This window comes from Schistocerca serialis, chromosome 2, assembly GCF_023864345.2.
Source record: "Schistocerca serialis cubense isolate TAMUIC-IGC-003099 chromosome 2, iqSchSeri2.2, whole genome shotgun sequence".
In the NCBI taxonomy this organism is placed as follows: Eukaryota; Metazoa; Arthropoda; class Insecta; order Orthoptera; family Acrididae; genus Schistocerca; species Schistocerca serialis.
In genome coordinates this window covers 930665316-930692861 of record NC_064639.1, presented here as the reverse complement: position 1 = coordinate 930692861, position 27546 = coordinate 930665316, and the positions used below count along the sequence as shown (strand labels likewise).

The window sequence follows — 27546 nt, the reverse complement described above, 5'->3', positions numbered from 1 at the left end:
GCAGGTACTGGCTCCGAGGTAACACCTCGAAGACATGAGAAACGAAACTTGGTGGACAATCTGGTAACACCTCGAAGACATGAGAAACGAAACTTGGTGGACAATCCCAACAAGAAGATCGATAGGTTCAGCCTCGTGAGGAAAATGTTGAAAACTTTGAAACGTGTCAGGACGAGTTATGATAGGTGTAAGCAGTTAATGTCCAAATGGGGCCTATCGGTCAGTCCTGAATGTGAGTGCGGAGAAATCGAGCCAATGGATTGTTTACTTGTGTGTGAAATGCATGGCTATAAGGGTGATCTGAAGGACATGCACAGACTCTGACTCAGGCAAAGAGTGGCTTAAAAATATCTGTAATTTTTTGTAGTATAATAAGGACATGTATAAAGAATTTTGTAATTCATTACAGAGCTATCAGAATATTTCAGTTAGTACATTATGTGATTTACGCCTTTGTTAACGGCGAAAGAGTAAATAACATCAACAGGACAATGCTCGTCCACATACGGCATCTGTCTCTATGAACTGTTTCTATCAGGGGTTCCCAACAACATTTTCTCGGGGACCCCCTCATCGAGCGTGATTGGTACCTTGTGATATCAAAGTATAAAGTACCTAAAAAAGCGAAATTAAGAGTCTTTCTATACGTTTTCTATTTATGGTAATTACAAAACCATTGACATATTCATTATTGGAAAAATATTGAGCTGAAAATTTTTTACATTTAGCCATCATTGTTATCGTTAAATTTTTAATTATTGTTCAAAATCAGCTAGACGCAGAAGTTAGCGTTCGCTAAAGCTCTGCTCATGCAGGGAGCGGACAAAACAAAAAATCTGTTATCATACGAAATATATTTAATATATATTTTTTTGTTTTATCTTGCGGACCCCTCTGGCATAGCTCGCGGACCCCTGTAGGTCCACGGACCACCTGTTGGGAACCACTGGTTTACATTATGCTGAAGTACTCCTGTGGTCAGTAACATCTCCCTAATGGAACATGCCTGGATCCACTTCGACTCCGTTCCGGTGTTAGTACCCAGGGTGACAAGGACCAGCTACAACCGTTTACCAAGGAAAATCGCCAAACAGCCGTTTGTTTTGAGTAGTTATTTTATTTAGACAATCAGTTCGGCATCTCAGTAATGCCATCTTCAGGCCCCTATGCACTCCATGTACAGAAGTCAGATATATCGATCCTTGCGTACTGGAGCCATCAATATCTATTGTCTGGTCTTCGAAATAAACACCCAAAAGACCAGTTCACAGAATCCATATAATGATGTCTCCGGTATGCAAGGATCGATGTATCTGACTGTACAAGGAGTTCTTAGGGGCCTGAAGATGGCAATATTGAAATGCCGAAATTGGTTGTCTAATAACTACTCAAAACATACGGCTGTTTGGCGACTTTCCTTGGTAAAAATTTGACCGGCCGCTGCTCCATTTCACATGGGTCAACAGAGAGATACAGCAGCTGCGGGCCACATTGCCTCGGAAGAGAATACAACGGGCTTATGACATAATTCCCAATCGAATTAGTACATGCATCCAGACCAGAGGCGGTACAACGTCGTACTGATAAGAGGGCTCATACTGCCCAGTTCTTTGTAAGTTAGACTCGAATTTGTAATCGCTGGAATAACGTCACACGTCCTCTCAGCCGGTGATGTTTCACTTCATTTCTTCCTCCCTTTCCACGTGCTTCGGTTTTTTGTCAGGCGGTGCATTAAAAATAGGGACATGCAGGTTAATTTCAGGTTTATGTTATGCTTTCCAAATATATTTATCAATTCAGTCATCTTTGGAAATCACAATGAGAACGCGTGTATACTGTGGATGTTTTCGTATCTGAAGGTGATCTGACGGAAACAAAATGGTTACAAAAGAAAAGCAATCCCAAGCTGCTGTGAAGCATTGCTTAGCGAAAATATTCCCAAAAAAAAAAATGGTTCAAATGGCTCTGGGCACCATGGGACTTAACATCTGAGGTCATCAGTCGCCTAGAACTTAGAACTACTTAAACCTAACTAACCTAAGGACATCATACACATCAATGCCCGAGGCAGGATTCGAACTTGCGACCGTAGCGGTCGCGTGGTTCCAGACTGAAGCGCCTAGAACCGCATGGCCACAACGGCCGGCGAAAAATTCCATAGCGCATGTGTTTTGGTACGCTAAGTGTTATTATATCGTTATAGACCAATTGGGCTTTTTATCCAGCACCAGCACCGGATAACACCATGAAAAAATCGAGGTATAAACATTTTATGGACACTACAAAATTTTAGTAAAAAATTTAAGAAAGAAAGATGTTTTTAAAATACAACGTGATCATCATGTCATCTGGGCGTTTTACTAAGAACGCCATGACGGCACCAACGAGTCTAGGCTTACATGGACTAGACTTAACTGCTTAAAAGAAGCGCAGTAGTAGTCTTGTAAACAAAATTCCACTGCTGTATTTTTCCAGCCACGAATCACACAAATTGTATCGTAATCGGTTTCGACTTTTTAGAAAGTAGCATAAAAGGTCATACAACACGGTAAGAATGACTACTGATCATAACGTGATCCGTATCGGAATTGCTTCCGATTTCAGAGATCCAGGGGCATAGATAGCACGAGGATAAGAGCGTTACCAGATGTGTTCGTAGCGTAAGATACTCCTCGACCTTGCTACGGCAGCTAACACTAATACTGCTATTTCTACTCCCGTTAAGATATAGTTTTACGTTCGCTGACTCTCACTGTTTCTCTTCCCCGTAGTCTGAGGTGTTACGAATACATTTGGTAACGCTCCCATCCTTGTTCTACCTTTGCACCTGGATCTGTGAAGATGGAAATAACTCCGAAACGCGTCATGTTCTGATCAACAAAGTCATTCTCCATATTTTATATGACTCTTTTGTGCGACCTAGCCAGCTTAACCACCGGTCTAAGCATATTACCTAAAATGGTCGCTAGCCTCCTACGTGACTTTTTGTCACACCTCTGTTTCTTAGAAAACATGCATCAGATTCCATAGATGAATTATTTTCTGTATTTTATTTCATTATATCTTTTCTTCCTATCTTTTCCTTTTTATTATTGTCTAATAGTAGTACGATATATTTACTTAATAATTCATCCATTGTAGTTCACTTTCTTAAAGACAACAAAGGACCGTTACATGTAAAGTTACATTTGTTTGAATCATTATGGTAGTTTTTTTCTATTTTGAATATTAAATGAAGTTACAGCGTATCCCATACTACTTTCCTTATCTCTGTTTGTCATGTCATGTCATGTGGCGAGGGCCTCCCTGCGGGGGACCTGATCGCCTGTTACAAGTCTTCGGAGGTGACGCCACTTCGGCGACTTGCGCGTCGCTGAGGATGAAATGATGATGATTATGACGAAACAAACATCCAGTCCCTGAGAGGAGCAAACCTACAACCCAACCGGGAATCTAACCAGGGTCCTCCGGCATGACAAGGTGGCGCGCTGTCCACTCAGCTACAGTGGCAGACATTGTATCTCTTACTTGCTTTAGATGGATATCCATGCGTTTGTCTTCATGTCTTCATACCGTACGGCGTCTTCCTCCACTCTCAATCTGGTGCTACATTGTTGTGACAAGAAAGAGCGACAGTTCTTCGTTATTTCAATCTATTTCAAGTAATTTTAGAGTAATAATTACACTTACTAACATGTATTATATAATAGCATATACTACTAAAACAGTAGCAAACAAGGTAATTATTACAAGTTTCAAAAGGTCTTATTACCACTACCACGACCTCGATTTTGCTACCGCAACTAACACTAATACTAATATTTCTACTACCATTCACATAATTTTAGGTTTGCTGACCCTCTCTTCCGCGTAGTATGAGGTATATACCAATAAGCTTCACTGTTATCGGACTGTATCTGCTTTTCTGTACGTTCCGAACGAGGTCGGTCAACGTGTCGGGTACAGCAATATCATACTTCCTCCAGACCGCAAGGTGACGGGTAAGTCAGTTATCTACATCAGTTATCTTCCACTGACTCCTCTAGTTCTTCCTGGCTAGGCTCGTGGGAAACTCTAATCACTCTTCCGTTACTGGACAAAGCCATAGTATACCTATCAGCCTTAGTTCTCGTTCCATAGGCTCGTCTGCAGACCTTTCTCGTCTCTACTGTGTTGTCTGTTGACCATAGCTACGCTTCGCTTTTTCTGAGATACTGTCAACTACAAGATTTCGTAAAAGTGACCTTTCACTCCAGTTACATTGTAACAAATTTACCTCTTAAAGGGCGCGAAGCAGTCCTTGGTGTATTTTCAATCAGGGGACATTCCCGTTGAACATAAACTGGTGTGCCGTCTCCGCCATAAGCACAGCTGTCCTTTAGCCCTCCTACCGATTTTCTGTTCAGATAATAGGACGCGGCCCATGTCCGAAAAGGTAGTGAACCAGTGACCTTTAACAGTAAATCACTAACACAATGCTATTGTGACTGGCCTGTGCACGTTTGACAGCATTGAGTGCTGTTAAGGCCATTGCTCGAAGTTCGGCTTGTGATCCGTCAGCGTATAAACTCATGTTTGTTGGCAAAAGAGCGTCAGCGTTGAATGTCGTTTCCGGCCGTGACTGCAATGCTACGTCGCAGTTATTCAAAAAGCACTTGGTGTCAAGTCGCTCTGTATCAAATCCAGCCACCTCACTGCATTCCAGAAATGTAAAACGGACGTAAGTTGTAACCTCCCAACAGATAAAAAATGTATAATAACCTCCCAACAGTAAAAAATATAATTATATCATTCACATTCAGTGTGACTACCAACAGAAAAATTCCGTAACCTACCAATAATATAATGTGACGAACCTCCTAATTAAAAAGTCTGACTCACACACAACCTGTCAATAATTGACTGACTGTGAATCTAAACGGGTAAATCTTGGACGTCAGCAGTGCTGCGGCATGGCCCTGAAAGATCACACTGAATAAATTGAAAATTCTTACCTCAATAATGTCGCCAGATAACGCGTATATATCTGCTCCTATAAGAAATTTTTTCTGGCACAGTCCAGTGCAATGCTGGCCGATAGATTTGTCATGTATAAAAGAAACAACTGATTTTTCTTTACAATAATCGGGATGATCATGGATTGGCGAAATTAGTAAATTCTTTAAATTGAGATGAATGATTGTCAAAAGTTACTTTCTATAAGAAAGATTATTATTCAGAGATTTTTTAAAAGCATTTACATGGGACTTGATATAACAATAGTACATACGCGCGAGGCTGCTTTTACCTTATACTACATCGCTCAGGCACCGCCATCACTCCCCACGACCGGCCCAGCCAACTTCAAACACACGACTGCTAGCTACTACTTACTCCTACTACTACACAGTTCCTACTGCTGGCAACACTGCTCTCTGGTCTGAGATTCTCTTATAGCTTACATATCGCAGATAGCGCGTGAGCAGTCCATCGAAATTACATCTGCTTGAGAGCGCTAGCAACAAATATCTTTGTCATGGACCTCTTACAAAGTTTATGTGAGAACTCAATTTTTCTAGACGAATTACATTGATGAAATCTTCTCTGGTTATGAACCGAGTCATGGGATAGTGTAGTCGCAAAGTCTTTGCCTGAAGTGTCGGTTAGACCGTCAGTGAGCGAGCACTTAGATTTCCTGCTGCTAATAAGGCGAGTACACCGTTCGCTTGTTACACATTTTTACGAGCTTCAAACAGGTACAACTTATCTTCAGTTATCTGGGTAGTTACTATTTTATTTTTGTAATTTCTTGCGTGTTTGAGTGCCTACTAGACACAACCGTTTATTTTAATAACAGTGTAGTGTACAGTATCGCCGTTGCTATCGACCCTCGTATCGTACAGGCTTTTGTTTGTTTGGTTAGAACAGCTCAGTGTCGGTTAGACCGTCAGTGAGAGAGCACTTCGATTTCCTGCTGCTAACAAGGCGAGTACACCGTTCGCTTGTAGGGTAAACATAGTCATGTGTAGGGACTGTGGTTGTTGTGAGCGGACGCAAGGAGAATTGGCCACTCTTCGGGGGCAGGTGGAGGCTTTGTCTGTTAGGCTCATCGAGCTCGAGGCGCAGGCGTCGGCTCGTAGTGGCGTTGGGGCAACTGTGGTGAGACCTATGCCTACTTCGGTGGCCTTGGAATCGCATGGAACCCCTGATGTCGCTGCGTCTTCCGGCAGTGAGCATCTTACCGGTCAGCCATCACTCCAGGGTGAATGGCGGACAGTGGTGGGCTCGCGCGTGCCTGGCCGAAAGGCGAAGGTGGGATCTGGCCGCGTGGCAGCTGCCTTACCCCTTTCCAACAGGTACGGGGTGCTTCCTAGTGGTGATGACATCGTTTCCGAGCCACCACAGGATGCCTCGCCTGTTGGGCCAGTGGCCGATTCTCCGGCAAGGTCCCGACAGTCACAGAGGGCGGGCCTATTAGTTATAGGGAGCTCCAACGTTAGGCGGGTTATGGAGCCCCTTAGGAAAATAGCGGGTAGGTCGGGGAAGAATGCCAGTGTGCACTCGGTGTGCTTGCCGGGGGGTCTCGTCCGTAATGTGGAGGAGGCCCTTCCGGCAGCTATTGAACGCACTGGGTGTGACCGGCTGCAGATAGTAGCACATGTCGGAACGAATGACGCCTGCCGCTTGGGTTCTGAGGCCATCCTTGGTTCCTTCCGGCGGCTGGCTGATTTGGTGAAGACAACCAGCATCGCACGCGGAGTGCAAGCTGAGCTTAATATCTGCAGCATAGTGCCCAGAGTCGATCGCGGTCCTCTGGTTTGGAGCCGTGTGGAGGGTCTAAACCAGAGGCTCAGACGACTCTGCGACTATAATGGTTGCAAATTCATCGACCTCCGTTATTGGGTGGAGAACTGTAGGGCCCCCCTAGACAGGTCAGGCGTGCACTACACGCCGGAAGCAGCTACTAGGGTAGCAGAGTACGTGTGGCGTGCACACGGGGGTTTTTTAGGTTAGAGGGACCCTCCCTTGGGCGAAACGATAAAATACCTGACGGCTTACCAGAGAGGACATTATCATCGTTGATAAAGAACGTCCGTCCTCAGAGACCAAAAACAGGAAAAGTCAACGTAATATTGGTAAACTGCAGGAGTGTCCAGGGCAAGGTTCCTGAATTAGTATCTCTTATTGAAGGAAATAGTGCGCATATAGTATTAGGAACGGAAAGTTGGTTAAAACCGGAAGTGAACAGTAACGAAATCCTAGACACAGAATGGAATATATACCGCAAGGATAGGATAAACGCCAATGGTGGAGGAGTATTTATAGCAGTAAAGAATTCAATAATATCCAGTGAAGTTATTAGCGAATGCGAATGTGAAATAATCTGGGTTAAGTTAAGTATCAAAGGTGGGTCAGATATGATAGTCGGATGCTTCTATAGACCACCTGCATCAGCAACCGTAGTAGTTGAGCGCCTCAGAGAGAACCTGCAGAACGTCGTGAAGAAGTTTCGTGATCATACTATTGTAATAGGGGGAGACTTCAATCTACCAGGTATAGAATGGGATAGTCACACAATCAGAACTGGAGCCAGGGACAGAGACTCTTGTGACATTATCCTGACTGCCTTGTCCGAGAATTACTTCGAGCAGATAGTTAGAGAACCAACTCGTGAAGCTAACGTTTTAGACCTCATAGCAACAAATAGACCGGAACTTTTCGACTCCGTGAATGTAGAAGAGGGTATCAGTGATCATAAGTCAGTGGTTGCATCAATGACTACAAGTGTAATAAGAAATGCCAAGAAAAGAAGGAAAATATATTTGCTTAACAAGAGTGATAGGGCACAAATCGCAGAATATCTGAGTGACCACCATCAAACGTTCATTTCTGAGGAAGAGGATGTGGAACAAAAATGGAAAAAATTCAGAAACATCGTCCAGTACGCCTTAGATAAGTTCGTACCGACTAAGGTCCAAAGCGAGGGGAAAGATCCACCGTGGTATAACAATCATGTACGAAAGGTACTACGGAAACAAAGAAAGCTTCATCATAGGTTTAAGAGTAGTCGAATCATAGCTGATAAGGAAAAGCTGAACGAAGCGAAAAAGAGCGTAAAGAGAGCAATGAGAGAAGCATTCAACGAATTCGAACATAAAACATTGGCAAACAATCTAAACAAGAACCCTAAAAAGTTTTGGTCATATGTAAAATCGGTAAGCGGATCTAAATCCCCTATTCAGTCACTCGTTGACCACGATGGCACCGAAACAGAGGACGACCGAAGAAAGGCAGAAATACTGAATTCAGTGTTCCGAAACTGTTTCACTGCGGAAAATCGTAACACGGTCCCTGACTTCAGCCGTCGCACGGACGCCAAAATGGAAAATATTGAAATAACCGATATCGGAATTGAAAAACAACTGCTATCACTTAGTAGCGGAAAAGCATCCGGACCAGACGAGATACCCTTAAGATTCTACAGTGATTATGCTAAAGAACTTGCCCCCTTTCTATCAGCAATTTATCGTAGATCGCTGGAAGAACGTAAAGTACCTAGCGACTGGAAGAAAGCGCAGGTCGTTCCCATTTTCAAGAAGGGTCATAAATCAGATGCGAATAATTATAGGCCTATTTCGCTTACGTCAATCTGTTGTAGAATAATGGAACATGTTTTGTGTTCTCGTATTATGACGTTCTTAGATAATACAAATCTCCTTCATCATAACCAACATGGATTCCGCAAACAGAGATCATGTGAAACTCAGCTCGCCCTATTTGCCCAAGAAATTCACAGTGCCGTAGACACTGGCGAGCAGATTGATGCCGTATTCCTGGACTTCAGGAAGGCATTTGATACGGTTCCGCACTTACGTTTAGTGAAAAAAATACGAGCTTACGGAATATCGGACCAGGTTTGTGATTGGATTCAGGATTTCCTAGAAGAAAGAACACAACATGTCATTCTTAACGGTTCAAAATCTGCAGATGTAGAGGTAATTTCGGGAGTACCGCAGGGAAGCGTGATAGGACCTTTATTGTTTACAATATACATAAATGACTTAGTTGACAACATCGGTAGCTCCGTGAGGCTATTTGCAGATGACACGGTTGTCTACAAGAAAGTAGCAACATCAGAAGACTCGTACGTACTCCAGGAGGACCTGCAGAGGATTAATGCATGGTGCGACAGCTGGCAGCTTTCCCTAAACGTAGATAAATGTAATATAATGCGCATACATAGGGGCAGAAATCCATTCCAGTACGATTATGCCATAGGTGGTAAATCATTGAAAGCGGTAACGACCGTAAAATACTTAGGAGTTACTATCCGGAGCGATCTGAAGTGGAATGATCACATAAAACAAATAGTGGGAAAAGCAGGCGCCAGGTTGAGATTCATAGGAAGAATTCTAAGAAAATGTGACTCATCGACGAAAGAAGTAGCTTACAAAACGCTTGTTCGTCCGATTCTTGAGTATTGCTCATCAGTATGGGACCCTTACCAGGTTGGATTAATAGAAGAGATAGACATGATCCAGCGAAAAGCAGCGCGATTCGTCATGGGGACATTTAGTCAGCGCGAGAGCGTTACGGAGATGCTGAACAAGCTCCAGTGGCGGACACTTCAAGAAAGGCGTTACGCAATACGGAGAGGTTTATTATCGAAATTACGAGAGAGCACATTCCGGGAAGAGATGGGCAACATATTACTACCGCCCACATATATCTCGCGTAATGATCACAACGAAAAGATCCGAGAAATTAGAGCAAATACGGAGACTTACAAGCAGTCGTTCTTCCCACGCACAATTCGTGAATGGAACAGGGAAGGGGGGATCAGATAGTGGTACAATAAGTACCCTCCGCCACACACCGTAAGGTGGCTCGCGGAGTGTAGATGTAGATGTAGAAGATGACGATCAAGAAACTAGTCTACGCGTTGCGACAACAAGACGCCACGACTTGGCTAATAATTCGAGAAGATGTCATCATAGTAAGTCTTCATTTTAACACATGACGGGTTACAGTATGCTCTTAAAAATGGCTGCACAGCCAAAATTTCACATTAGTGAAAAAGATGAAAGAAAAGAATGTGTCAATCCAAGTAACGATATTGCGGCAGATCATTGTCATCCAAAAAATCCACGAGGCACCTACATCTATCGAATGGCAAGCGACCTTACGGTATGCGGCGGAGGGAATTTTGGATGTTCTGGTCGGAAATAGTTGCTGGTAAGCCTCGGCTTGTGGTCCAGTCTCTCTGATATTATCTTCATGGTCTTTTCGCGAAATATGCGTAGGGGGCAGCAATATATTTGTTGACTCTTCTTGAAACGTGCGCTCTCGGGTTTCTAATGGCGAACCTCCTCTTATACAGAACGCCTCTCTTGCAGTGGCTTTCACTGGAGCTGAATGAACATATCTGTGAAGCTTCCTCGCTTACTAAACGAACCTGTGACGAAATGCACTTTTCTTCTTTGGATCTTCTCTACTTCCTCCACCAATCGTATCTGTTGCGGATCCCAGACAACAGGCAACATACGAGTACTGATCGAACGAGAGTTTTGTATGTTATGTTCTTAATACATGGACTACACTTACTGGGGACTCTTCAGCGAATTGCGGTATACGATACATCTTACCTGCGGTTATTTTTATTTAGTCATTCCACACTGTATCGCGTCCTTACGCATGCTCCCATTTATTTAAAGCATGTAACTGCTTCAACTTATTCTACGATCGCGCAGTCATACATAAATGGGTCTATCTGGCTACTTTTTCGTGACACACGGCTCAGTCACATAACGTGAACACTGCCTATGTTCGACGAAAAAGTGGCATAGCCGCTCACAGGCTGCAGGCGAGAGCCAAGCAATGGAGGGCATATAAAATGCGTCGGGTGGACGCGACAAAAGTGCATTCGTTGTCTTAAAGCAGAAAAGAAGCGATTTAGCTGACGTCCAGAGGGGCATGACTATGGATTTTGAGCCAAGGGGGAGAAACCACTTCCGATCTGGCCAAGTTAGGTCAAATTATACTGAGGATGGCAAAATGGCGCTATCCAAAACCGGTGCCAAAGCAACTGTTATGAACCAAGAACCACAGATAACAGGTGTGAATGATATCTGCGAAAATGTGTACGACCGAATGGACGTGAAACTGTTGAACAACTCACCGACCAGATGAACCTAGAGCTACTAACAGTGTCTCCTCAACGTCCGTTCAGTGAACTTTGCTGCTTTGCTGCAGCAGGCGCCTAGTCCATGAACCCATGCTGACTGCTGTTCTTCGGCCACGAAGGGTGAAAGTTGCACGCCAGTACCGCAACCAGATGTCCACTGAGTGGCGACAGATAGCCTCTCCAGATGCATCACGTTTTTTGATCCATTCGACAGGTGGCCATAGGCACTTATGATGCGCAAAGTCTCAAAACTCACTGCAGAAATCTCGATCGGGCTGCTGGTACCACTGATTCTCAACCAAGGAACCTCTCGCAGCTGGCCACCACATCCCGGTCGGTACCTCCCAAAACCTCACTGACTATCCTCCTGCACATTTCGCACCGTTGATTATTAAGGCTTTTGACAGGTTGTCACATTAATGTGGCTTGGTCAATGTACATCACATTTGTTTGTATTGAAACTCAATTGAAGGTCTTCTTGCACTCAGTTAAAGTTTTCTAACTTTGCAACTTCTCTGTATACAACAGCGGCATGGAAGTGTCGACGTAATCCAGTAGGTCATTTACATCATTGTGAAAAGAAATGGCCGAATAACGCTTCCCTGGACTGAGCCCAAAGTCACTTTTTCGAGTACGTCTGAAGACGTCTCTCCGTTGAGAAGCATACACTGTGTTCTGTTTGCTAGGAACTCTTCAGCCCAGTCATACAGCTGGCCTGATATTTCGTATGCTCGTCTTTTGTTCATCACGTGGTAGCGCGGAACTGAATAGAATGTCTTCCGGAAGTCAAGGCCCATAGCATCAACCTGGGCGCCCGTATCTATTGCTTTTTGGGTTCCGTGGACGAAGAGAGCAAGCTGAGTTGCATAAGATCGGTTTTGTTTTCTATACCCCCAGGAAGTTTCAACACGGCGCACACTCCACGCAGAATGACAGACGCATTCTGAATAACTCATTTTAATTACTGTGCACTTTCATCCATTGGTTGGTTCATAATGTATTACCCTAAGCGACTGTGATTAACTCTACGTCAACTCAGTTGAAAATCTAAATGAATTCTTAGTGTGAAATCTCAGAAATCTGAATAGTAATCCCCAGTATAGAAAATCAAAGAAAACAATCTCAGGAATGGACTTTGCATAAAACCTGAAGCTATTAATGGGCGAAGAGATACTTTCCCTTGAATTGATAGTATTACAATTAAAAGTATTGCTATTAGTATTAATATAAAGTTAAGAGCGTTATTCTATTTAGCAACGATATTAGTTTTTTGTTGTCATGGGTCGTACAACTTTCTGAACAGACTGGTAGCCCGGTCGGCGATGATGTTGCAAGTAATCCCAGACGCTGGAATCTATAAGAAGTCATTAAGCGATCTCCATAAATCGCCCGGAAACCATTAGCGTGCAAGTACTGAAGGGCTTTATCGATGAAAAGTGGATGACAGTTGTCGAGTACATAGACACAAAAATGTCCGTAAAAGAAAATGTGACTACAGGTTCTTACTATACATCCATTCTGCATCACCGAACGAGGTGGCGCAGTGGTTAGCACTCTGGATTCGTATTCGGGAGAATAACGGTTCAAACCCGCGTCCGACCATCCTGAATTAAGTTTTCCGTGATTTCCATAAATCGCTTCACACAAATACTGGGATGGTTCCTTTGAAAGGGCACTGCCAGCTTACTTACCCGTCCTTTCCTAATCCGATTGGACCGATGATCTCGCTGTTCGGTCCCCTCCCCACAATCAATCAACCAACCATTTTGCATCAGTTCACACTGTCTATGAGACACCACAGGACATTGTAACGACGAGATTGCATTTCTTGAAATAAAATCACTACGTACTATTAAACAATAATCGGAATATGTTCTGGAATGAACAGTACCTTTCCTACTCAAATCGACTTAATTCTGATGCTCGTTGAGTCGGAATATTTCATCTAACTTTTCTTGCATCAAATATTCAGTAATGGTGACTGCGGTCAATGCACCTATTACACAAAAGAGCCTACATCGAATTACTCGTAAGAGTTCTCAGACATAAGTGAAGTTACATTCCATTAGTAATGCTAAAAAAGATCCAAAGAGATGTGAGCTCTCTTTTTCGCATAGGAAGAGAAACCACAGCTTTAAATGTATGGCAATAGAAAAATTAATCACGTTAGATGATATACTACACTGGTTCGTGTTTCCATGTAAGCAGAGTAGATATTGTAGGTCCGTTTTGATGCAAAACGTGTTGGTATTCAAATAATTCGACATTATTTTTAAACTTTTGCTCTCTTATAATGTTTAACCATTCAACTCGAAATAAATTGTAACACTTCTGCAACTAAATGTAACTGGATTTTCTCTTTTGATGCTAGTGAATTGTCAGGATGAGCATTTCTGCAAAGGGCATTTGATTCTAAAGCATTATATCAGAGTGAAAATACTAAATAAATTACTTTTTCTCTCTTAACAACATGTGGGCAGGGTGGGTTCTTCCTTGTCTCGGGGATGAGGTAGAATGAAACAGCATTTTTACATAAGATAACTTTTATTGAAAGTTTTGTACAACTGTATCTTACTGGATGTTCTGGCTCGGAGAGCGGCAGCTGTGTCGTTTGCGAAGCCTTCTGCTGCGGCAGCGGCGGCGTCTGATTACGCCTGGCGGTGTGTATCTCGTGTCGCCGTCTCGCCCAGTTGACTGGAGACGCGCCTCGTGCGGTGGCCCGTTTAATTATTGAGAGCGAAGTCGTACATCGGATGGTGATACCTTGGATGTGGCGTCCCAGTGTTTCTCTTCTCTAAGCGGCCGCGTGTGTTGTGCGTCGGCCAGCGGAGCGGTGCGGCGGGGGGAAGGCCAGTGTCCCGGATCGAACAACGGACTCCCGCTTGCCAGTCTTCGGCTGTCAGATCTTCATTTCAGCTCACAGGTGACTGCTGATGTGAGGCCGCCTCCTTCCCGTCCTCACGAGTCACCCGGGTGCGTAAAAATCAGACTTCAAATACCTTCTAACTTATGTCTTCTGGCGCTGAGGCTGCTGCTTGGTATTCCATTACAGCGGCGGACTTGGTGCTTCTGTGTACGATGTAGTCTCTTCCTGCATGACGGTCTTCAGCATCGAAACTGACTGAAAACTGCTGCTACTCTCCTCTCTTCTTTTTGTCTGTCGGGCCCACTGCGTATCTCGTATTTATTCGCTTCAGTTTACTGGAGGTGAACGACTTCACGGGCATTGCCTCTTCTGTCACTTTGAAAAGCTTCTCGAAGAATCTTCTTAACGTCGGTCATTGGCTCTTGGAATGTAGGCGAGGGTCTTTGATAACATGTGACGACTGAGAAACAAGTGAGCCTGTCATTGCCTCTTCTGTTACGTTGAAAAGCTTCTCGAAGAATCTTCTTGACGTGAGCCGGTCGGGCGATGCACTGACGGCTGAATCGACAGCTTCTCCTGAACGTGCTATGCTGACTTGCAAGCGCCGGCCGTTCCCACTGCTGCTTTGTCCGTTGTTTGCCTATGCGTAACTCTTCTAAACTAAACTAAGTTTTTCATTTATTTTCTAATTTCTCTAATTTATTTACTTATCTTAAGTACCACTCAAAAAAATGGTAATCAATTCAATTAATGAAATTGTCAATAGGAAATGCATTTGTATCTAAGGTACTGCTATCGCGTAGCGTATTTAAGCGTTCTTTACAACGAGTACTGTATTGTTTCGTCACCACATGAATCTTTTAGTTACAAGTTTTCTTCTCGCACGCAGTTCGTACCTGACTAAAAGGAGTCTGTAGTTTTCGTATTTCTCCCGTTATTTATCCTCATTTTATTCAGAGTAACGGAAACGTTTTATTATTCATTTGTCTTCTTCCCCGCATCTGTCATGCCGACTATGTAGTTTTGTATTTCTCCAATTGCTTATTTTAAACGTATCAAGTCGATAGTGCCACGGAATACTAAGTACGTTTCTTCAGTCACCATGTTTTCTTTTCGGCTTCGCGTCTGACTCGTGCAGAATCGGTAATATTCATAATCCTCCAAATGCTTTCTTGCTGAACAGTCCATTCAAATCCTTACTCCGTGAAACGCTCACACGTTCGATAGTTGGCGTGACTTGTTCGGAAACTATGGGCCAAGTCTCCAAAATCATTTAGTTCTGTCTACTTACGTTTTTTTACGAAGCATCCAGTTCGATTATAAATTTAAATAATGAATAAATCGGAACATATCACAGTACAAAACCCAATTACATCAAATTTCCTACCAGAAAGGTCCCTTTCATTTTTTCTCTAGATGTAAAAGTTTGATCAAAGGGAGCGAGGGAATATTTAAAATCTCGTGCAACGCACATTTGCTGTAGCTTAGGTAGTTTTGTAGGCCAATCTGAGGGAGTTTCTCTACTTGATAGACCACAAGTGTCTTGTAATGATCGTTCCAACATTCTCTGCACTACTGTGGTACGTTGTAAACAATGGCAATCTTTGAATAATACAGAAAATAAATAACAATACACATCAAAAGTTTTCTATTTAGGGAACCATACACAATAGGGCATATGTCTATGTCAAGTTTTTTGTTCAGAACACTAACACTATCTCCCCTCAAAGCATGTACCTCTCCTTACAGCCCACCCTATATAGCGGCAATGTTGCAGCTGTATCAGATGAATGCAGATGACTAGAGAAGTCATCTACATTGGCCTGCAATGTTCCGATGCTGCCGAAAACGAATTAACTCACGATTCTCCACTTTATCAACGGGTTCGGCCATTTTGTTTTGGTCTGATAATGCTCTGGTAGTGTGGAGCTGGGACTTTTGTATACAAGAGAGCGGCAAACGCGTACTTCCAGTGAAACAAGCAAATACACTCTTAGACAAAAGAAAGCCGCACCACGAAGAAATTACCCGAATGGGAAGAAATCGACAGATGTGCTATACATGTACCAACAAACAAATGTGTGTAATTTCAGAAAATTTCAAAAGGAATAGCTTCACTAATTCAGCAACTCAATAACACGTTGGTCTACCTCTGGCTCTTACGCAAGCTTGGCATTGTTTGACAGAGTTGTAGAATGTCCTCCTGAGGGATATCGAACCGATTTCTATCAAACTGGCTCATTAGATCAACAAAATCCCCAGCTGGTTGTAGGGAAATGCCCATAATCCTCCAAATGTTCTCAACTGGTGAGAGATCCGGCGACTCTGCTGGCCAAGGAAGCGTTTGGTAAGCATGAAGAGGCACAGTAGATACTCTTTCCGTGCGCGGGCGGGCATTATTTTACAGTCATGTAAGCCCAGGAAGGCTTGTCACGAAGGGCAACAAAACAGGGCATATAATATGGTGGACGTACCGTTGTGCTGTAAGGGTGCCACACATAACAACCTGCTATAAAATAAAATGGCACCCCAGACCATGGTGCCTGGTTGTCATGCCGTATAGCGAGTGACATTCAAGCTGTTATCCCACTGATGTTTAAGGCTTCTCTAGGCCCTTCTTTCGTCAGTCGTCGGGGCCGCGAATCTCGTCGACTGGAATAAAACTGTCTTCTAAACGATCACCGATGAACAGCTAAGACGTGTCTGGAGAAGCCCTCGACAGAGCTGGGATCACAATCTGAATGTCACCCACTATACGACCCAACAACCAGGAATGACGGTCTGGAGTATCATTTCATTTCACAGTAGAACCACTTTGGTTGTTATTGGAGAACACTCGCAACATAGCGGTACGTCGACTATTTTTTACGGGTTGTTTTGCTGCCCTTCCTGTCAAGCCATCCTGGACTTACATTTCAGCAACATAATACCTGCCCGCACAAGGCGAGAGTCTGTACTGCTTGTCTTCCTGCTTGCCGAACCTTGATCAGCAACGTCGCCGGATCTCTCTCTAGACTGTTTGGAACATTACGGGCAGGACCCTCCAACTAGCTCGGGATTTTGCCGATCTAATCTACCAATTCGACAATATATTGCATTTTATCTCTCAGGAGGACATCCAACAAATCTATCAATCAATGCCAAGTCAAATAATTGCTTGCATAAGGGGCAGAGATGGACAAATGTGTTATTGACGTGCACAATTTGTGAAGATTTTCCTCTTGAACAAATCATCTAATTTTCCGAAATTTTGTGTACATGTTCGTCACATCTACCGATTTCCGTGCCATTCGGATAATATCTTTGTGGTTTGATTTTTTTCTTCTTTTTTCTTAGACTAATTCAGGTAAAGGTGAATGTGGCGCAAGCCCGTGACCTAACTACCGCCCTAGCTGTAGATACTGCGCAGCCTTTCTATTCGCGCAGCACTAGAAGGGGAGAGGAGGGGAGGTTGGTGCCGCGCCCAGGCTGCCTTCTACCCCAAGGAAGATCCTCCGTACTCGTTTTGACAGAGGCTGAGTGCCCCTGGGGGGATTGGAAAAATCTCCACACCTACCCGCGACTGAACTCAGGACCTCTAGTACTGGCGTCTAGCGCTCCAGCCGATGGACTACTACGGTCAGAAACAAATAAATACATAAGTTTATTTTTTCGAAGTGATAATTACAACGTGTTTATGCCCTCTATATCTACATGGGCGCTCTGGTTAATGAAATTGAAGGCAATCGTTGACCCTAGGCTTATATAGAGTTGCTAATAATCGACAAAGGAAGCGGTAGACCCAGTAGCGTAATTAGCTTGGTCATGTGATTTTGTACGAGTATTCAAGTCCAAAGTAGCATGCGTTGTTACCACTCAATTAAAACACAGGAAAGTGACTGCAGAAAATGCCTTCGTATACAGCCGTGTAGCTTGCTGTGTTAACGCTGTTCAATTCAGTGGTGATGATAAGCAGAAAGAAATGACAGTGCTGGTGAAATGGTGACGGAACGCGCAAGCGAATGTTACAGCTGGGTATGTAGGCAGGAAGTACAAGATGCTGAGTGGCTTCACAGAAGTAGTGCTAACGTAAGTTGTCCTCTCACGATGAATATTGTATAGGGTGGGGCAAATAAAAGTGGCCCGGAGAACAGAGTTTCCAGGGTACAAAGAAACACAGCAGAGGAAAAGAAATACAGTACTAACTTGACTACAACAGATGTTCAAAGTGACTGCCATTCATTTCTTGGCACTTTTGGGCCCTGGTCAGCAAGTTGCTGGAGGCAGATCGAAGCTGGACTGCTGGAATTGCTGCTGTCACATCCGAAATGTTCTGCCGCAATTTTTGAAGACTCTGAGGGTTGTTGCGATACACCTTAGACTTGAGAGCTCCCCACACAAAGTAATCGCACACTGACATATCAGGTGACTTGTGTGGCCAGCTAGAGCTGCGACCAGACTGATCTCTGCTGTCTGGAGGGCAGACTGCGTAAATGTCCTCCAAGGTTCGGCCAGTTGTATGGGCAGTTGCTCCATCCTATTGGAAGTAACTGCAGGTCTTTTCTTCCTCCCCACCCTTCTGATCATGCAATGGTGTTTCATGGAAGTTATGCAGATTCTCCGCAATCCAGAATCTGTGATTTTGTGAGCTGACATAACCACTCAAGTGAAACCGGGCTCCAGCAGACATATAGAACAGATCCATGTCCAAGCCGTTCACTGTTATGACAGTGAACAGCCACTCACAAAACTGGAGGCGCTGAGGATAATTTGCAGGTTTTATGCATGAACATCAGACCCTCGCTGGGGATGGATGTGCAGGTCCAGGTGTATTCATCCGCATGATCTACGTGATATGCCGGTCTCTTGCGACAGGCGTCGTTTGATTTGGTATAACTCTGAAGCATTTTCCTCTGAACTACAGTCTCATTTTCTAGTGTGCGAACACAATTCAGATTGATTTTTGACTTGTTCAAAACAGATCCTGTCGGACGCCATTTTCAGACTAAGCATTGCAGAGCACTCTTTGCTGGCACTTTGACACCGTTAAGCTTCTCAGCAAACAGCTGCCCATACCGTTTCCACAACTTAGTTGTCACGTAACTTTCAACAACGAACAGCTGTTATTCCACTGTTAGTACTGCTTCACTCACAGCCCGCACTACGCTCCGAAACGGTGTGTATTACGTGATGGTAGTACACATGGAGGGCGAGCGTCACGGGTTGCAGTTATATGCATACATTCATTTCCAATAGTATCCACTCGTCCGGGCCCCTTTTATTTGCCCCAATTTGTATGAAGGACACCCTGGCACATCGTAAGCACCGACGCATTTCGAGGCCGACAAAAATGAATCCAGCTCACGACTCGTATCGAATCCTAGATCCCAACTACGTCAGTCTAGCAACACACACACACACACACACACACACACACACACACACACACACACACTCGACACTTTCACCATAACCAAAACCACTCTCATTTTTATGAGATGGTAAGTAAATTTATCACGACTGCTTTTCGAAGATTCTATCTCTGGTTCTTTCTATGAAAATTATTTTTAAAAAGATGCCAAAATAAACGAGCTATCGCGTACAATAGCACTCAAAAGTGTTTTGTAGAAGACATTAGCCACAATTACATATAGATAAGTTTGTAATAGAAAAAGCTGGGAATTGATAATTGAAAAGTGTGTAATTATAATCCATTTATTACAAAACTATATTTAGTTCATATACCAGTACTCTAATACCCTGTAGCACGTCCTGTTGCATTGATGCATGTCTGTATTCGTCGTGGCCTGCTATCCAAAAGTTCATCAAGGCACTGATGGTCCAGATTGTCGCACTCCTCAGCGGCGATTCTGCGTGGATCCCTCAGAGTGGTTGGTTGGTCACGTCGTCCAGAAACAGCCCATTTCAATCTATCCCAGGTATATCACATAGGGTTCATGTCTGAAGAACATGCTGGCCACTCTAGTCGAGCGATAACGTTATCCTGAAGGAAACCATTCTAAGATGTGCACGATAGGGGCGCGAATTATCGTCCATGAAGACGAATGCCTCGTCAATATGCTGCCGATATGGTTTCACTGTCGGTCGGAGGACGGAATTCACGTATCGTACAACAATTACGGTGCTTTCCATGACCACCAGCGGCGTATGTCGAATCCAAATAATGCCACCCCAAAACGTCAGGGAATCTCCACCCTGCTGAACTCACTGGACAGTGTGTCTAAGATGTTCATCCTGACCGGGCTGCCTCCAAACACGTCTTCGACGATTGTCTGGTTGAAGGCATATGCGACATTCATCGGTGAAGAGAACATGATGCCAATCCTGAGCTGTCCATTCGGCATGTTGTTGGGCTCATCTTTACCGCGCTGCATGGTGTTGCGGCTGCAAAGATGGACCTGGCCTTGGACGTCGGGAGTGAAGTTGCGCATCATAAAGCCAACTGCGCACAGTTTGAGGCACAACACGACGTCCTGTGGCTGCATTATTCAACAAGGTGGCGTTGCTGTCAGCGTTCCTTCGAGCCATATCCATAGATTGCGTTTGTCCACTGCAGTAGTAGTCCTTGGGCGGCCTGAGTGAGGCATGTCATCGACAGTTCCTGTTATATCCTCCATGTAAGAACAACGTCGCTTTCGTTGACTCCGAGACAACTGGACACATCCCTTGTTGAGAGCCCTTCCTGGCACAAAGTAGCAATGCGGACGTGATCGAACCCCGGTACTGACAATCTAGGCATGGTTGAACTACAGGCAACATGAGCTGTGTACCTCCTTCCTGGTGGAATAACTGGAACTGATCGGCTGTCGGACCCCCTCCTTCTAATAGGCGCTGCTCATGCATGGTTGTTTACATCTTTGGGTGGGTTTAGTGACATGTCTGAACAGTCTGAGGGACTGTGCCTGTGATACAATACCCACAGTCAACGTCTATCTTCGGGAGACCTGGTAACTGGGGTCATGCAGAGCTTTTTTTGATGTGTGTAGGTCATGTGGGAGTTTTGACTATTCGTGCAGCAAATTGTTCCTTAGTTACTAGCTTCTACGTAGAACACGCCTGTGAAATGTGTCCCTGAGGTGTTCTGTTGGATTTAGCTCCGGGCGTTGCCATGGCCTCTATCTAAAACGCTGTGTTTTGAAACGTTCTCCTGCTGAAATATCCAGTTACTTTCTCCTATGTGGAACCATATTATTTTCTAAGGAAACTACCTATTTTCCTTCTATTTGGACTAGACGATCAACCCCACACAATGACGCTGCCACCAGCATGCTTAATAGTCAGCACCAGATTCTTTTGTTGTCCCTTCGGTTTTTTGGTCGACGTATGTACTGCACAGCCTCAGAAGGAAATACTTTAATTTTACTCGTATAACTCCATAAATCCTTAGACTAACCTGTAGCACTCCAAGTTTTATGTTTCTTTGAAAACTCCGTTAAAGCACCTGCTACCAGGTGAGGTTTTACAGAAGAGACTTGAAGGTTCAGTCCATGACGCTGCTAAAGATCATTCCTAAATTGTCGATCCGATTTTCTTGGATGAGCGCCGATTGCTTACAGATAGTACGATCCTCCCTCAGTGTTTTTTTCCGAGGAATACATGACCTTTGCCTATTCGTTCCTTCGCTTTTGTGCCGTCGTCTCCACACACTTATTTGTTTCTATGATGTGCCATAGTCTCTAGCAACTCTAGACTGTGTCCTTCCCTTCTTCAAAGCATTCACAACAGCTTATCTCGCATCAGCCGATTATTCTTTTCGTGTTTTGACATGATGCTAGTTACCTCTACAAATAAACAATGTCTGAATGCCTAAGTAACAGTAGCTAAGGACTACTGTACCACAAAAGCAAGTTACAAAATACTTTTGAGCTGAAGGGATAGTGACTCACATTGTTATTGCATAACCTTGCTTGTTTACTAGGTAATGTGCAACCACACAGACGTGAAGCTCTTGATGGAGTGACGGCTATAGGCGAAAAGATGTTTCTGCCATGTAACCGTACATAATGTGTATATTTTACAATCCAGATTTAATCTTGCGACATTTTTAAATGTTACTCTGAAATAAATATACAAAAAAAACTTCAAATAACAAATAGTAATATTTTGTCCTGCTTTTAGCTATTTGTCATTTTATTGTTTTTATTTTGTAGCACTTGAAAATGGACTAAGGCCGAAATCTAGATACTGAAATAAACATATTATATTCAGTCAAATGACGGAAATAGTTTTTCGAAAAATTTTTTGCTCTGGGTTTTGTTATTTGTATTTCTTATTGTTTCTATATTCTGGTACAAGACCTAAAAATGGCCTGAGGCCGAAATCTAGAAAGTGAAATAAGCACATGATATTCAGTCAAACTCAGGAAATATTTATTCGAAAAGCTTAGATGACTGTGGCTCCGGAAAAAGAAAAAATATCAAGTGTTACATAAGTTGCTCTGTTGTGACCGCAGGTAAAGACCACTGACAACAAAACACCGCCACTACGAAGTTCTTTTGAATGGTACTGTACGAAAGAGACGACATAGCTTCAAAAAAGAGAAACTACATTAGATTTTTTTACGGGAAAATGTATAATAATTAAAATGGCCAGTGGTTAATTTAGACGATACATGAGTTAAAGCACATTACATTGTGAATAAACGCTGCCAAAGCAACGTTGTGTAAAGAGTATCGTCAAACAAAGCTGTCTATATTGCTCAATTGCGGTGCTATGCGTTACATTTTAGTACAGGTGTTGTAGCGAGTGGCATTGCTCCATTACTAAAGTGTATGCTGTCACTGCTCCTCTCCCAATCTCTCAAGCGTAAGCCGCACGGTGTTGCCGTCCGCAGTCGAGTTTTCAGTTCTGGTCATTGATTAATAAAGGGCGGTTCATTTCTGTGAATAGACCCCTAATGATGGAAGTCAGCTTTCTGAAACATGTAGTGTAGTGAATAAAATAACAGTAGTAGAATTCATGCATACTTTTAGCGCCATTTATTCTCATCCTGGCACGGTCGCCATCACAACACGCTTTCTCTGTTTGACACGGCAGAGACGGGCGACCGGTGCGCGGCGCTCGAGTGCGGGCCGTGGTCGCGCTGCGAGCTCTCCGTCTCCGGGCTGCCGACATGCCGCTGCCTGCCGTGTCCACCCACACCCGCCCACGCTGCCCCCGTCTGCGGCTCCGACGGCGTCGACTACGCCTCCGAGTGCGAGCTGCGCGCCGCCGCCTGCCGCGACGGCGACCGAGACCTGACGCTGCGGTACAGGGGTCCCTGCGGTAAGTCACACGCCGAAACCTATCATACCCTCCCAGCCACACTACTGGCTCTTCAGAATGTTCACTGTGAAAGGCGGCAGTCATCCCTCCTTCCATACAATTCTGTAGTCTTATAAAGTGATGCAGACTATCCTTTGTTTGTTTTCTCATATTTTTAAAATGACAGGGAGGAACAACATGCAGGGAACGGAATTCAGTACATTCAATGTGTTTCTATTTGTTTACTTTATTTTACTTTTATTCTATTTTATTTTTTCCCGTTTGATATCCAGCCCGCCATGTACACGCTTGATAATTGCTAAGAAACATCTGACACTTGCTAAGGAACAATTGCCTGTTGCTACTGAACTACTGACAATTACTACAGACCAAACGACCAGTGATAGTAAAACGAAATGTAGAGGGCAGGAAGTATTAACTGCAGGAACGCTCTGTATCCATTCGACAGTTCATGGAGTATGATGTTTGACGAAGGTTTTTGTGGAACCAATTAGTGCGACATTCTGTGCGGTAGGGCAACCTGTCTGGAAGACATCATTTGAGACCTTACGATAGAGCACGAGCAGTTGGACAGCTCGAAGCAGATCGAAGTATCACCACTATGGCCACAGTAATAGGTGTGCCCCAAGGTATCGCGATTAAAACAGGCTGCTGGAGGTGGGAATACTTTGAGAAAGTAGTAGGATCGATATGTACCCATTGTGACGAAAAGCAAGATACACATCACCTCTAGGCAGATACTTGGAGACCTTGCAGCCGCTACCGGTGCACGTTTCTGTGCCACAGCCGTTTCGTGGTGATGAAATCAGCCTGGTTTGTATGCTCGGAAACCTGCTAAACGCCATCGTCGAGAAAGAGTTCAAAGGTGCCAGCAACAGTGCTCCAGAGTGATATCTAAGACGAGTGTCGCTTCACGGTGGAAGCGATTCTGGCCATCAGTTAGTGTGGAGAATGAGGGTAACACGTTACACACCACAGAATGTTCACGAACGTCCCGCTATTGCCTAGGCATTATTGTGTGGGTAGGCTTTAAGCACAATGACCGAGCACTGCTGCATATCTTTGCACGAGGTACCGTTGCATCACAGTGGCGCTGCAGGGAGATTATTCTGGAACATGTTCGTTTGTTTATGGGTGCGATAGGTTCTGCCTTCTTATTTATGGACGACAAAGCTAGCTCACACAATACTGCTGGTGCGTAGGACACACTGGAAAGTGAAGATATTAGAAGCATGGAGTGGCCTGTGTTATTCTCGGATCCAGATTCTATAAAGCACCCCCAGGATGCTCTTGGCAGGTGAGTTTGTAACTAACACCCCCTCTCCGAAGCGTGCAAGAACGGAAAACAGTCTTGAGAGGGGAGTGGGGCTACATCTCCCAAGGATTTCTCAACAGTTTGTTAACCAGCATGAACAACAAGTGAAAAATGTGCATTAGTGCTCGATGAAGGCATGTTCCAAACTGAAAGTCCGATATCGACCGTTATGATGGGAATCTCACCTGTGTCAAACATGAAAATTATTTGTAGCTGTTATCCTGCGATCCCATGTGGTAAAATCAGCACCATTCTCTGTCATATAGATGGCAGTAGTATCGCGTACACACGGTATAAAAGGTCAGTGCATTAGCGGAGCTATCATTTGTACTCAGGCGATTTACGTGAAAATGTTTGCGACGTGGTGTTTTAGTTAACAGACTCTCAGCGCGGAATGCTAGTTGGAGCTATAAGCGTGGGACGTTCCATTTCGGGAATCGTTAGGAATTCAATATGCTGAGATCCACAGAGTGCAGAGAGTTCCGAAAATACCAACTTCCAGGCATACCTGTCACCACAGACAACGCAGTGGCCAACGGCCTTCACTTAACGACACAGAGAAGCGGCGTTTGCGTAGAGTTTTCACTGCTGACATACAAGCAACACTGCGTGAAATAACCACAGAAATCAATGTGGGACGTACGACAAACGTTTCCGTTAGCACAGTGCGGCGAAATTTGGCGTTATTGGGCTATGGCAGCATACGACCGACGCGAGTACTTTTGCTAACAGTCTCTCTTAGGCACGTGACCATATCAGTTTGACCCGAGACGACTGGAAAATCGTTTCCTGGTCAGATGGATCGCGATTTCAGCTGGCACGAGCTAATGGTAGGGTTCGAGTATGGCGCAGACCCCACGAAGCAATAGACCCAGGTTGTCAACATGACACTATGCAAACTGGTGGTGGCTGCATAACGATGTGGGCTGAGTTTACATTAATGGACTCGATCCTCTGTTACAATTCATTGACTGGAGATGGCTATATTAGGATATTTTGAGACCATTTGCAGCTATTCATGGACTTCGTCTTCCCAAACAACGATGGAATTTTTATGGACGACAGTAGGCTGTGTCAGCGGGTCACAATTGTTCGAGATAGGACAATTCGAGCGAATGATTTGCGCATCCAGATCTTCTTATATGAATCTCCCATCGAACATCTTTGGGATATAATAGAGGTCAGTTCGAGTACAGCATCCTGCACAGGCAACACTTCAGGAATTATCGACGGCTATAGAGGCAGTGTGGTTCAGTATTTATGCAGACGACTTCCAGTGACTTGTTGGGTCCACACCACGTCGAACTGCTGCACTATGTGGGGCAAAAGGAGGTCCGAGAAAATACAAAGAAGTATCCCATTACTTCTGTGACCACAGTGTGTATGGGTAGCAGGTTGAGTGTTCCCTCTGATTGATTTATTACAAGAACCACTATTCGAGGTAGGCTACGCAATAGTTCTGGTGTCACATGTACCAGGTGCGTGAGAAAAGTAATGAGACTGACAAAGCTGCAAGCGATCTGGCAATTTTGCGTTCTTGTACTTGTGTACTACTCTGTGTTCAACCTTTACAGGTGCTCGGTCCAAGTTTCAACTCCTTACAGCCACCAGGTGAGTTTTGAGAGCGCCATCAGTGAAGCTATGTTTCTGTTGTGTTTTACGAAAAGGGAAGAGCGGAGTTTAGAGCAAAGTTATGCCATCAAGTTAAACTCGAGGAATCCACGAGTGTGAACTTTGAAAAGTTGAAACAGACCTATGGGGAACAATCCTCATCAAGAACACAAGTTTTTCGCTGGCGCAAATTATATTTGGAAAGCCGAGAACACGTTGAAGATAAACGTCGCTCAGGTAGATCTTCAACTTCAAAACCGAAGAAAACATGGAACGGGGACGTGCTCTTATGAGATCAGGCTGACGTTCAACAATAAGGATGATGGGTGGCCTGTTAAATACTTCCAGCGTACATCAAATTTTGACCAGCGTTTTGCAGATGCGAAAGTTTTGTGCCAAATAGGTGGCGAAAAACCTCACAACTGTACACAAGAACAAACGAAGAAACGTGTGCGTTGATCTTCTTGAGAGGATTGCCAATGACCAGGAATGGTTCAGTCTTGTGATCACAGGTGATGAATTCTGTGTTTTTGAGTGCGATCCTGAGACAAAGCGGCAAAGTGATGAGTGGCACCCTGGGACATCTCCTCGACCGATAGAACCTCGAATGAGCAAATCAAAAATCAGAACAAGGCTAATGTTCTTTTTTGACATTTGGGGTATAGTGCATAAAGAATTTTTTCCTCCAGGACTAACTCTGAACTGAGTGTTGTTCAAAGATATTCTTGAAAGGCTCAGGAAAAAGGCGAATAGAGTGAGACCGGACGTTGAAGACGAAGCTGCTTCATGACAACGGCCCTTGTCACAAGTCCACTCCCATTACGGAATCTGTGACCTCCAAAGACACAAAGACATTCCTGTTGTTCCACAGTCCCCTATTTTCCTGATCTGAGTCATTGTGACTTTTTTCTTCTTCCCATATTGAAAAATGCTTAAAACGAATGTCATTTTGGGGTCCTGAGGATCATTCAGAAGCATGTGACCCACATTTTGAAGGCCCCACCAGTTGAAGCCTTTCAGCACTGCTACCAAGACTGGAAACAACGGCCGGCCGGAGTGGCCGTGCGGTTCTAGGCGCTGCAGTCTGGAACCGAGCGACCGCTACGGTCGCAGGTTCGAATCTTGCCTCGGGCATGGATGTGTGTGATGTCCTTAGGTTAGTTAGGTTTAATTAGTTCTAATTTCTAGGCGACTGATGACGTTAAGTCGCATAGTGCTCAGAGCCATTTGAACTACTTGGGAACAACGTCTCCCCCGAAAGAAACTACTTTGAAACAATATTGTTTTCTGAAACAAATAATAACTTCGGTAGATAAAAATAAGTCT

At 44.1% G+C, this 27546-nt stretch overlaps 1 protein-coding gene across 1 annotated transcript in view; it reads left to right on the top strand.

The window, feature by feature from the left end:
- LOC126456525 (agrin-like) overlaps positions 1 to 27546 on the top strand; it is a 1113065-nt gene that overhangs the window by 704794 nt on the left and 380725 nt on the right. The window contains exon 4 of the mRNA XM_050092274.1: positions 23067 to 23294. Coding sequence (XP_049948231.1) covers positions 23067 to 23294 — 228 coding nt within the window. The remainder of the gene's footprint in view (positions 1 to 23066; positions 23295 to 27546) is intronic.